We start from the raw sequence: 12,546 nt of genomic DNA on the forward strand, positions 1-12,546 counted from the left end.
CACAAAACGCAATCAAATATTTCACAATTCGCCCGAGCTGTCTCAAGCCACAAACCCACCAGCTCCCTTACTTGAGATTAGCACCCATATCCCTTGCAGCAGCTAGGTATCACCGGTATCCCTAACAGTCCACAGCCGACAGCCCGCAGCCACAGCAACCCCGCGACCAAAGCAAGCATAAAGCCTAAACAAGCCTAAACAAGCCCAAAGTCAGATAAATCCGACGCTAGAGCAAGCCGGCCGAATAGCCCAGCCTCATCTCTCAGACTGACGTCGATCTCTGCACTCTCAGCACTCTCATTGTTGGAGACCGCTTTCCCACCGTCGTTAGATCGAACGTGCCGTGTCCTAGTGATCGTCCCGTCTCTGCGGAGTGCCTGCCGTGTCCCCATACGTGGCTCCGCTGATCGACTGACAAGTCGCCGAGAGCGTAGCAAATGTGAATCAATGCATCGGGCGTTATGCTTGGCGGATGTGCTACGCCCAAAGGACAACGGAATGAAGCATTTCGTACCCTACACCAATAATTTATTTCTGCCAAGGAGCCGAACCGGATGGTACTAGAGACCGGAAGCGGTAATAACCATTCTTCTAGCAACAGAATCTCAATTATCTCAAGCCTTCTCACTCACTGCCTTGTTCGTCCCGCCCGGTGCATCTGTCATGTTTACCGCCTCTATCACTTCACTGTAGTCTTCTTCCTCCGGACGTACATAGTCCCTCGGCTCCTTCCATCCATCTTCCATGATAGCCGGTGGCCAGAGCTTGCATCCAACCCAGAATGATAGTCCTGACAATGTAAGACCAACCCAGTACGCGAAGAAATAGAATCGCGTCACGCCCAAGGGCGCTGAAACGCCCATGTTGTTAAGGAACCCGTAAAAGTTGGGAATGATACCGATGATATAAGCAACGTAGGCCCGAATGTTCCACCCGTGAGTGAAGTAGTAGGCTCCCGTGTTTGCGGACGTGTAACAGTCGGGGATTTCAATTCTTCCCCGACTGATGAGATAGTAGTTGACGAGAAGAACACCGGTGATGGCGGATAGGAAGATCTGGTATGAAGCTAGGAATGAGACAAAGATGGATGCGGAGCCCTAGAGTCTGGTTAACGACCGTCATGCATTGGTTATAGGGCGGAAAACTCACCAAGAGATACCACGGGTTGATGGCAAAGGAAACCACTGCACACACGAAGAAACCTCTTCGCACCGTGAGGTACTTGGGGAACAGCGCTGCAATATCATTACCAGCTGGCAGAGAGTTTTCGAAGATGGAGCTGAAGATGCAGCAGTACGCAAAGCACGCTGCAATAAAGAAGCACCCAGCTCGATTAGCCGAGGTGTACTCGGTCGTCTGGATCATGTCCAGCAGTGTCACCGGGTTCCAAATCAGCTCTCCGAAGATGACTTGGCTCGACGCACACACAAGATTGCCGACAATGGCGACGATGAGGTTGGAAACAGGGAAACCGAATAAGTTTCCAACAAGTACATCGTTCTTCCGCTTCGCATAGCGCTGGAAGTCAGCAGCGTTGCTTGCAAAAGTCGCACAGTTGGCTGCTCCAAGCATCAGAAACTGGACGATCAACCAAGCTCTCGTAGAACCAGTCGCTGTTCCGCGCTGGCGAACAACGGGCCCCAAGCCACCGGCTTTGGTCGCCGTCCACGCAAGCATCGCGACGGCCGAGATGATGAAGACGACCAACTTAGCATAGACCAGACCGCGCATCTTGGGGACTGGGATGACCAGAAATGCGCAGGTGATGAGCCAGAAAATAACAAAGCCAATCATGCCTGCACTGGTGAGAGCAGAACCCTCTCCCATTGTGTTTGGAACATTGGCGATGCTGGGGAAGATGGCATGCAGCATCACGTAAATACACTGGCCGCCCTGAACTGCATTTACGCCGTTCCAGACGATGGCCATGACGGCGCGGTTAAAGGTAGGCCACCAGGCTCCGTAGACGCCGAATGCAACACGGCACACAACGGGGAATCCAATGTGATACGTTGCACCTGGTCGGCCGTTCAACGTGATGATGATGGAAATAAGTGCTTGTCCGCCAAATTGGCAGGCTAATGATTCCCACATGCTTAGGCCCAATGCCTGTGCGGTGGACGATGCATACCAGTTGGAAACGGTTGCGGTGGCTGAGAACCAGAAGGTGAAATATGTCCAATGCGTCCATGTTCTAGTCGAGTCTTAGCAAAGGTCGTCTTTTCTATTAAGGAGAGAATAATCATACCGGTCGCTGAGTTTTAGAGGACGGATGTCATCGTTGTCGAGCAGGGCGTCTTTGCCGTGGACGTCCTCGGCTCCAGTCGCGACGACGGACCAATCCGGCCAACGAAAGATGCCCATAATGGTGGAGATTCCTGGCTCCTCAAGCGGATTTATTGATAGAGAAACAAATCAGTCCACGTCGCTGGAAGAATACCTCGTTGCAACTCAGACAGTCAGGCATGCGTGGTGGATAATGAAGAATTGGGGCCAATGCTTCCCCGTTATATAATGGGTCGCTATCTATTCCCTCCTTCACTGGGTGGGCTCGGTTGCTATCAGAGAGCCATTGAAGTAGTATGTATTTCGACCTATCTTGGAAACGACTCTGAATATAAGTGGAGAAAGATAAGCCTTTGTTCAGACGCGCCGTCGGCCAATTCAGTCTCCCGCGACTCGATTTGTGGTTTTCGAGTTGAGGGTCCTTGATTTCATATGCCGAAGTCAACTAAGACAAGACCGGCTACCTTGGAAGTACAGGCATACCCCGAATACACAAGTTCATGGGCAATGATTATTTTTATCATCCTGCAATTGACATCTCTGCACACGCGTCGATCGTCTTCAATTCCCCGGATCTGTGCATCTGGTTACGAGGCCCATGTTTGCTCACAGATAAGTTCGATAAAGACCAGGGCCCCGGCGGAGAAGTGCGGGGAGTTACCGGGGATGCCGGAGACCGTCGGAGATCGGTCGTTATCAGAGAGTTCTCCATCTTCCAATTTCCAATGCGGCCAACATGATTGATAAGGACCTTGTAGATATGGTGCCGCATCCGGGCCTAACGGGGAATTGCGGTGACCGGCGGAAACCGCAGAGTATGCACATGGCGCTGGCTGCGGTTATCAACGAGCAACCGCGATGCTTGGATAAATAAGACTCGTCGAGAGTGACCAGATAATCAAGTCGCAAGAAGCCCGACAACTAGCTTCATCGAGATTAGATTGACGCGCGCAGACTTCACACCCAATCCACCATGGCTACCGCAACAATGACAGTCGCTCCAGCGACCGAAAGCTACAAGCTAGAGCTGTTGACACCTTATGGCCCTGTGTTTCGAGATGTTCTCAAAACTGCACCTCGAGACTGCGACTCCTCCGAAGTTCCCACTATCGACCTCTCAAATGTGCGCGGCAGCGATCAGGAACGTCAAGCTCTCGCCAAGACGATCAGAGAAGCCGCGGAGAATACTGGCTTCTTCTACATCAAGAACCATGGCATTCCCCAAGCCCATATCGAAGCGGCCTTGAAGCAAGCCCACACCTTTTTCTCCCAGTCCACTGAGAAGAAGGCAGAAGTCTCGTACAAGCAGTCCAAGCATTTCAACGGCTGGTCGGAGAGGCGGGCAACCAGTATCTCCCCCACAGAGTCCAAGGACCACAGGGAAGGCTTCAGCTTTCGGTACGACCCGAAATACGACCCGGAGACGAAGGATTTGGACGCGGTTCCAGAAGACGTGAAGCAGTGGCTGCGCGGCGAAGACTTTGTTTGGGATCGCAACGCCCATTTGCCCGACTTCAAGAACGACATGCTTGCTTATTGGCGGTCTTGCCTCACCCTTGCTCGGAGCTTGATTCGAATCTTTGCCATTGCGCTGGATGCGCCGGAAGATTACTTTGACGACGTCGTTACTTATCCCGGCAGGCATGTAATGACCACGATGACATATAGACCTCAACTGACTAACATTTCACAGTGACGGTGTTGTCAACTACTACCCCAAGAATACTGAGGCGAAGGAGGCAACCATTGATGTCGGCTTGGGAGCTCACACCGACTTGCAATGCTTTACCTTGCTCTGGCAGGACAACGTCGGCGGGCTGCAAGTCCTCACCAAAGACGGCCAATGGATCAAGGTACCGCCCGTGCAAGACACATTTGTCGTCAACATCGGCGACTTCCTGATGCGGCTCTCGAATGATCGGTTCCAGTCGACAGTCCACCGAGTATTCAATTATGCTCCGGAGGATCGCTACTCGATGCCCTTCTTCTTTGGCTTCAATTTCAACGAAAAGTGCACTGTGCTTCCTAGCTGCACAAGCGAGGAGAACCCGCCAAAATATGAACCAATTAGCTGCGGAGATGTAGGTTACTTATCTTATTCATTCTCAGGCTTGTTGCTAACTCGGTTGATAGTGGTGCCGGTTGCGATTTGAGAAGACGTACAGCAAGGCTTGATATGGATTAGGGGATAGTTCGGTATAATATTATTAGGGATTCAATAAAATGAATATGAGCTACATTATTAGTTGTCCGAGCAATTTACTCGGTTCCTGCAACAATACCCTTACCTCACCTTTCCTGCGAATATTGCGGCTATCATCGGGCACCTACCGATTCCATCGCGAGTCATTCTGGCGACAGGTAATCAATTCTTAATAAGTGGGAGAATAGTCATATAGACAGATATATATATTATTTACGCGTCATGGAATCCCGCTCCTGTGAACGCGTCAAAGGATGTTCTTTCTCTCCTGAATCAGACATGAACTCGCTTATCTTCAGAAGCCAAGTTCAATTTGCAACGGAATTGTTCGGTAATCGCCGGTATGTGACTCGCCAATGGAAGATAAGAGATTGAGCCTGTTGCTTGATAAGCCTTTCCAGAACGGGGCGAGCGGGGTCCTTATCAAGAATGGTTTGCTAGCCCGGAGATTAATTACAATAATCCGACGAGATGATGGATTGCACCCGTCACGATCATTCTCCTGTAAAGACTGTTGCCGTCGTCGCTTGCTCCGCCAAATACAGCTTGTAAAATGAATCACGAAAATTTAGACGATGAACCTGATGCGTCGTACCAAGAGGGATCGAGCCTATCCAAGCGCCATCCAGCCGAGGAAGCCATCGAGGGGAACCCAACCTCGAAACGCCGTCGGCGAGTTTTCTCGTGCGAGTCGTGCCAGAGACTGAAGTGTAAATGCGACTACGACTTTGCTTTACAGTCATGTCGTCGGTGTCAAACTCTTAGGTACGCAGCTTACGGTCCTATCTTTCCATCTTAAATTTGGATATGGAGTCAATAACGAACACGAACAGAATCGTGTGCTCGCGACGCGAAACGGTTGAAATGGGTGAGTTTATGACCAGCGACACCAGTGTCATTTCTATTCAAGAAAGGTGAGTTTAACCATGCCCTGCTCCTCTGAATGACGTTCCTGACTGGTTGAATGATGGACCCTGCCAGATTGGCCAGCACCGAAAATACCCTGAGAGAGATTACAAGCCAGTTGAAATATCTCACCAAACAGCTAGAGCGTAGCAATTTCAACGGCGTCGAAAACAACCGATCTTCTAGCAATGGGCTCTATCTGAGCGATTCAGAAACCTTTGGCGATAGCCTTGAGCAAGTTCTTGACCCCGCAGACCGTGCGGTCCACTCTGCACCAGTTGTTGTCCTGCGCGACCTCGATCGCCGGTACACTGGGGGCTATAGAAGACCTAGGGTTCTTACCGACATTGATCTGGTTGAGGCTCAGCTTCTTGATGAGCAGATGGCCAAAGATTTAATACAGATGTGAGTTGAACCGACTCAGGTTTATTCGGCCGAGGTCATGGATGCTTACTCTCGATCCAGCTTCTTACGCCATAGAAGCCACAAGTTGATTGTTGCAGAGTCCAATACTTTACGGTCAAGTGACGATCTTCGGGACGCCTCACCCTTTTTGCACAGTGTATGCTGCCTACATGCCTTCATCTACCGCGACGACATCTTTGATACACCCATGCACCGAAAAATATACGAACATGTCCGCATATCTCTTGGCAAAATTCTTTTGTCAATCCCTTTGACTATTGAAGATATTCACGGTGTGTTTCTCATGAGTGAGAACGTGATGGCTGGTCCAGGAGTGAGTAAATGATCACATTGAACAGGAGGAATCTGTACTAATCCCAGAGGAGAACAGTAAAGAATACATCGACAGTTGGATGTTGACGGGTTATTGCATTAAACAAGCAATGCTCAGTATCAGCTTCTCTGAAATCGTTGAGAACATGAGAAAAGATATATCCACTCCAGAGGACCAAAGAGCAATTCGGTTATGGTCAACAATTTCCTTGGATCATCTCTAGTAAGAATGCACACACTCTCTCAATAGACCAACCGACTTACACGGTGACGCAGCTGGGCGGCAACCACTGGGAGACCCTCGGCGATCCCAAACGCATATCTTAAACATTGCGATCTTCTACTCAGCTTCTACAAGGCGTCCATGCAGGACGGCATGCTCCTCGCGGAAATTTTGCTGTGCACCACTTTGTTACAGAAGCTCGGGGGACATACTGTCCTAGACAGCGAAGGCCAATGCGTTGAGTTTACTGCATGGAAACAGAAATGGAATCACTTGTTGTGTAAGTTAGCTTGTTCATTCGGTGAACCAGAGTAACCTCTCCACTCATACAGAACGTGTCGACTCACCATTATCATTTATCAGCAATGCCAACGGCTTCCATGCTCAGAATTGGGTATTTTTCAGCCTGCCTTATCCTTATCATTAGGTCTCTTGAAGATTTCGGAGAGAATCTTCAATCCACGACTCTTTTATCCAGTTCATCCAATACTAACAGCAATGGGTGTCCGGCTGCGACTGAAAAGGGCACTGCAAAAGATGCCACGAGAGCAAGCCTGAGATCAAATGCATCAAAACACGCTCAGTCAATCATGGAAACCTTTTTGAACATGCCATCTTCTCTCAGGAACTCGATCGCGTCGAATAGATGCCTGTGTCTCGGCTACAGCGCCCTCATCCTCACTCATTACGACGAAGCTCAGTCGAGCATCTCGGATGAGCATAAACTAAATCTCATCACTCGCTTTGAAGAGTGGCTAACCAACGCTCCTGGGGCGGCATGGGCTGTTATGTTTGGGAAATTGGCAAAGCAGAAACTGATGACGCGAGTGCACAGCAGCAATTCCAGCCAACGAGATGGCCAAGGCGCGTTTTCAAGGACAGAGGCCCGGAGAACTCTTGAGAACCAAACCCAGATGGGATTTTCAAATCCCCCTCCCGTTGTTCGACGCACAGAAAGAGTTCGGAATGGAGAAGAAGCCCCAGCTGCGACTGCCATGGGCGAGGCAATAATGACGCCTACGGATGGCGCATCTGTCTGGTCTACCCCGGCACCGCTGAGTTATGAATTCCAGCCAGATTTCGTATTTCCAAATATGGAAGATTTCTTCAGCGGAGGATTTCTAGACTTTGGTGGATTAGAGTAAGCATTGCTAGTGAGATGCGTGTGGTACATAACTGTCGCATCCTTGCAAGGCAGAATATAGTGTCAATGAAAGGGAAGCAAGGATCCGTACAGTTGAAAAAAATAGTGTACAGGTACGAAGAGGAATTAAATTCATTTGGGACACAGTGAACAAGCGATATCTCCCATGCCGGATGAATAATCTCAATGCTATACGAATCCAGCATCGCAATTGAGGAGTCAATCAGATGGCGTCTTCATTGCACCACCACAATCAGACCGACTTAAGCTTAAATGTGCGGTTAATCCCTCGGTGCGCGATGACCCCAGCAACATCACGTTTTCTATCGGCTTTCCTGTCATGGCCCTCGGTAGTCGTCTAGCAGCAAGACGCCAAGCAGCCAAGGAAACAAAAGTTCCTCTGAACCGTCCTCCGGAGCCGCTAGTCGATGTCGTCAAGCCCCATGTCCCCATGGAGAATGGGTAGCTTGACATCCGATCGACCTCGTGTGGACGGGATAAATACCCCAACAGCCCTGTCGGTGAAGCCTACCAAACGATACATACAAATCCTCCCTTGCCGGGTTACTCGGTCTATAATAAATCACGCCTGAGCAACTGAGGGGTCCGCGGTGGCAAAGTTGGAGCCTACTACGCATCGGGCAGGCCATTGAGTGTGGATCGCTCGGCTTTGGCTTGGCATACGACGCTGATACGAAGAGTCAGCATAGTCGCATTTCGACCTTCCTGATTCAACACTTGATCTTCACATATCGTAGCAATTCCTGCCCGAGGAACTTTCGGAATTTTAAGGAAGATCCACTTGACCAAGCATTGGGAATGTATTGCACCACTCATGCAGCGTGACGGGTGAAGAAGGGCCGGATCAGAAATATGGTGAAAATCATATATATGGCGGCATTGACGCCACTGGAAATTGTGCATCCAGATTCATGTTCAAATTCTCAAGTCCTGGATTGAGGGATACTGTTGAGCCATGAAGTTCGCAACAGCTACTGCGCTATGCGCGCTCCTGGTCCCTTTCACCGAGGCTGGGAAGGATCGCAGACCGACAGTCACATCTTCCAGGCTTCAGAAGCAAATTACTGAAAAAGGGTAAGCCATTATCGATTCGCTTTGTTTGAGTGACTGCTCTGGAGACTCTCTATATTGACCAATCGCTAGCCTGATGAAGAACTTGCAGAAGCTCAATGACATCGCATATGCCAATGGCGGTAACCGCGCATTCGGCCTTCCGGGATATGCCGCCTCAGTCGACTTCATCTACCGCGAAGTGTCTAAACTCAACGGCTTTACTGCCTGGAAGGAAGACTTCCCTGCACTATTTACTCAGACTACCGCGGCCGAGGTCTCAGTCGACGGAGAAGTGTTCCGCACTGTCGCGCTGACCTATACCCCCAGCACACCTGAGGAGGGTATTACTCGGGAGCTTGTCCACGGCCCCATCGGAACTGCTGGATGCTCTGTCGACAACTACGAGGGAATTGATGTCAAGGACAAGATTGTTCTGGTTGAGCGCGGCCCATGTCCCGATGGAACGACCTTCGCCGGAAAGCTGAAGCCGGCTGCTGCGGCTGGTGCCATCGCCGTTGTCATTTACAACTCGGACTCTGCAAAATTGACGGCTGGTTCACTTTCTGCTCCTAACCCGGCATATGTCCCCGCAGGGCTCATTGACCAGGAGCCTGGCCAGGCCTTGAAGGCGCGGCTCGACGCCGGCGAAACGGTGGAAGTTTTCGTCAAGATTGTTCAAATAATTGAAGAGCGCATCACCCAGAACGTTTTCGCAGAGACCACAGGAGGCGATGGCAGCAATCTTATTATGCTCGGATCTCACCTTGATTCCGTCCAGGCGGGCCCTGGTATCAACGACGATGGGTCGGGCACAAGCCTCAACCTCGAGCTGGCCAAGGCTCTACACAACTACTCGACTAAGCTCAAGGTCCGCTTCGCCTGGTGGGGAGCTGAGGAGAACGGGCTTTGGGGGTCAAAAGCTTTTGTCAACAACTTGAGCACTGAGGAGATTGACAATCTTCTCCTGTACCTCAACTTTGACATGGTTTCGCGAGGCTACTATGGCGTTTTTGACGGCACAGGAGAGACGATTGGCCCCGGCGGTCCTCCTGGATCCGAAGTGATTGAAGATCTCTTTGTCGAGTACTTTACATCCAAGGGTATCGCGACCAGATCTGTTGGCCTCACCGGTGGCTCCGACTATTTGCCCTTCATGACCACCATCAGCAAGGCTGTAGGCGGACTTCACACGGGTACTGGACTTGAGCAGGACGCCTGCTACCACCAAGCATGCGACAATATCACGAACCCCGTTCCAGAGACCATTACCACCAATGCTAAGGCGGCTGCTCATGTACTGAGCATCCTGGCGGTGGATGGCGTCAAGTTGATCCCAAAGACGCTTGCCAACTCCACCACGGCAGGTGTGAAGAGAGTGCGAGATCCTGTTACGCTGCATGAGCATGATGTGAGGTCGGTTGGGTTTGACAAGGCATGCGAGCACGATGTTATTTAGTGCACCGATGTGTGTAGCTGGATGTGAATTGCGGGTGATCAGGCGGGGCTCATCCCGCGTTACAACGACTTGTCTGAGTGCATGCAAAATAGAAGTTATAATAAATTAAAACAATTATACATTGAATTTTCCGATTAAATCGTCGCGATTGAATGAAGGTTCCGGAATAGGGTTGTGAGCGACGTCAGTTTCCCGCAACCCGGAGATGCTGACATCAGCTACTTAATTAATTACCGCCTCTTCACCGAAAAAGGTTATCGCCACCAGAACTTCCAGTTGGAATCTTCCTCTTTAATAGTGACCCTCCCGACGACCTCTCCTCTATCTAGCCTCGATTGTGCTGAAAAGCCCGAGCGATCTGAAAAGAATTGAAATGGCCTCATCCTTGTCCACGTCAATCCGGCTTGAGCCGCTCCCACCAGGAACCAACACCAACGTCGTGACGCAGCGCGAAGGCCTGTCCTCCTCCTCGGCGCGCCATCTTTCTTCCTCTGAAGGAGATCCCGTTCTTGAAGCCTCCAGAGCAGCCGATAGCGCAGTCCCCGACGGTGGTCGCGGATGGGTCGTCATCGCCGCCTGCGCCATCGTTGCATGGTGGTTCGTCGGCACGAGCTACAGCTGGGGCATCATCCAGGATGCTCTCGTTACTGAAGGCATCGCGTCTCCGTCTACTCTGGCCTTCGTGGGCTCGTTGTCCGCTGCACTCATCAGCGCTCTGGCTATCGTCAATGCACGCGTCATTCGATGGATGGGCTCACAGCGCACCGCAATGTTGGGCGTCTCTTTCTTGGGGCTGTCGGCGATAACGAGCAGCTTCACAGTGAAGAACATCACCGGGCTGTTTTTCACCAGCGGTATTTTACTTGGCCTGGGATTGAGGTGAGCATCTCGCCAACTTCGCGTTTGATGTTACTATACTGACTGGTGTCTCAGCTTGTGCTTTATGGTGAGTACCGAACGTTCTTGAATCCTCAAGCATATTAACAAGTCTCAACAGACTGTCTCGGTGACGCCGGCCCAGTACTTCAACCGCAGACGGGGCCTCGCAAACGGCATCGTCTTTGCGGGAGGCGGTCTTGGTGGTGCCGTCACTAGCTACGGTCTAGACGCCCTCATCCTAAAATTCGGACCAGCTTGGACATATCGCATTCTTGGAATTGCAACCCTCGTCACTGGACTTCCGGCGGCCTGGTTCATACAAGAGCGAACACCCATCCGAACCGCTGGCTTCATCGAGTGGTGAAACTCCCTCTTACCTCCTCTTGTCTCCCCATGCTAAAATAATTCCAGGCGGCTCTTCAAAGACCCAGGTTTCGTGCTCATATTCGCTGTCGGCGCTATAGGAACCTTCCCACTCTTTGTTCCTCCCTTCTTCATCCCTCTCTACAGCCGGTCTATGGGATTATCGTCCAGCACCGGCGCTGGGCTCCTCGCAGGTTTCAACTTCGCATCCGCCGTTGGTCGCATCATCTGTGGTCATTTTTGCGACGTCTTCGGGCCTCTGAACACGCTGATGGTCTCTCTAATGCTTACCGCGATTAGTATGCTGACTCTATGGCCAGCATCCACCTCGCTTGCTCCGTTGGCCATCTTTGTAGTCGTGAATGGAGCATCTAACGGCGGGTTTTTCGCCACCATGCCCACAGTTGTAAGCAATACATTCGGCTCTGCGAGAGTATCTATCGCCATGGGCATGATTGTTACTGGATGGGTTGGAGGATATCTGATGGTGAGTGAGGCCCATGCGACTTGAGATGCGACCCAAGGCTGACGCTCATTCTCACCACGCAGGGCGCTCCTATTGCGGGATACTTGCTTGAGTCATACGGAGGAGCCGAATCTGGACTTCAAGCGTATCGTCCAGCTATGTTCTATGCTGGCGCACTTGCGCTTGGTGCTTCGGGGTTGGTTGCATTTATGCGCTTCCGCACGAACCAAAAGCTGTTCGTAAAGGTGTAAGAAGTGTGCCAGCATACGTGGCCACTATGGGACCAGGACGGCAGCATCATTGTTCCATAGAGCCTCGCCGTTACCAATTGAGCTTCAACTTCAGCTGGATTTTGAAAAGATTGTATATCTTTTAGTGCTGAAATAATATTTTCATTGCGTCTAAGAATATGAAGATTGTTGAGTATTATATTATTATGTCGGAAGGTTATATATTGGATCGTTGCTGAGCTTGTTAAGTCGGCCGAGCCAACGAGGGTTCTTTTAGTATAGAAGGAGGCATAATTACTCGATGGCAAACATACTATATAGGGGAGAGGGGAGGGAAAGAGTCAAGACTCGACTTCTTAAGCCAATTACAACTTATATATTTATATAGGTCTATTTCTTTTCAAACTAAAAAGCTTCATTTTACTTATTGTGGACGTATTTGGTAGGAAATGCTTGGATTGTGGATAAAATTATATTTCTTTGACCTTGTGCCAGCAACTTGCTCACCTTGAGGCCCAGAAAGAAGTTGGATTAGTATTGCCTTTAGCTTGGCTAGCAGTACCTACACCGCGGGTGCA

At 50.5% G+C, this 12,546-nt stretch overlaps 5 protein-coding genes across 5 annotated transcripts; 4 read left to right on the forward strand and 1 right to left on the reverse strand.

Moving 5' to 3' along the window:
* Positions 1 to 614: 614 nt before the first annotated feature.
* Positions 615 to 2,364, reverse strand: BGZ61DRAFT_496588 (NCS1 nucleoside transporter; the record flags this gene model as incomplete). Its single annotated transcript, XM_046251035.1, has 3 exons — positions 615 to 1,097; positions 1,150 to 2,194; positions 2,249 to 2,364. 3 exons carry the CDS (start codon positions 2,362 to 2,364, stop codon positions 615 to 617), a joined length of 1,644 nt encoding a protein of 547 aa, XP_046100838.1.
* A 910-nt stretch (positions 2,365 to 3,274) lies between these two features.
* BGZ61DRAFT_496589 (2OG-Fe(II) oxygenase superfamily protein) lies at positions 3,275 to 4,461 on the forward strand (the record flags this gene model as incomplete). Its single annotated transcript, XM_046251036.1, has 3 exons — positions 3,275 to 3,927; positions 3,980 to 4,367; positions 4,420 to 4,461. The coding sequence occupies 3 exons, from the start codon at positions 3,275 to 3,277 to the stop codon at positions 4,459 to 4,461; spliced, it is 1,083 nt and encodes a 360-aa protein (XP_046100839.1).
* A 995-nt stretch (positions 4,462 to 5,456) lies between these two features.
* BGZ61DRAFT_359955 (uncharacterized protein) lies at positions 5,457 to 7,501 on the forward strand (the record flags this gene model as incomplete). The annotated part of the gene is made up of 6 exons (XM_046241121.1): positions 5,457 to 5,800; positions 5,957 to 6,134; positions 6,187 to 6,356; positions 6,410 to 6,636; positions 6,720 to 7,224; positions 7,315 to 7,501. 6 exons carry the CDS (start codon positions 5,457 to 5,459, stop codon positions 7,499 to 7,501), a joined length of 1,611 nt encoding a protein of 536 aa, XP_046100840.1.
* A 975-nt stretch (positions 7,502 to 8,476) lies between these two features.
* BGZ61DRAFT_551996 (uncharacterized protein) lies at positions 8,477 to 10,125 on the forward strand (the record flags this gene model as incomplete). The annotated part of the gene is made up of 2 exons (XM_046255518.1): positions 8,477 to 8,595; positions 8,665 to 10,125. 2 exons carry the CDS (start codon positions 8,477 to 8,479, stop codon positions 10,028 to 10,030), a joined length of 1,485 nt encoding a protein of 494 aa, XP_046100841.1. The 3' UTR covers positions 10,031 to 10,125.
* Positions 10,126 to 10,333: 208 nt separating this feature from the next.
* On the forward strand, positions 10,334 to 12,258 carry BGZ61DRAFT_396330 (major facilitator superfamily domain-containing protein). The gene is made up of 5 exons (XM_046242954.1): positions 10,334 to 10,909; positions 10,964 to 10,976; positions 11,028 to 11,269; positions 11,321 to 11,759; positions 11,822 to 12,258. The coding sequence occupies exons 1-5, from the start codon at positions 10,404 to 10,406 to the stop codon at positions 11,987 to 11,989; spliced, it is 1,368 nt and encodes a 455-aa protein (XP_046100842.1). The 5' UTR covers positions 10,334 to 10,403; the 3' UTR covers positions 11,990 to 12,258.
* Positions 12,259 to 12,546: the final 288 nt, after the last annotated feature.

Source organism: Ilyonectria robusta (assembly GCF_021365365.1).
Source record: "Ilyonectria robusta strain PMI_751 chromosome Unknown BGZ61scaffold_18, whole genome shotgun sequence".
Lineage (NCBI taxonomy): Eukaryota > Fungi > Ascomycota > Sordariomycetes > Hypocreales > Nectriaceae > Ilyonectria > Ilyonectria robusta.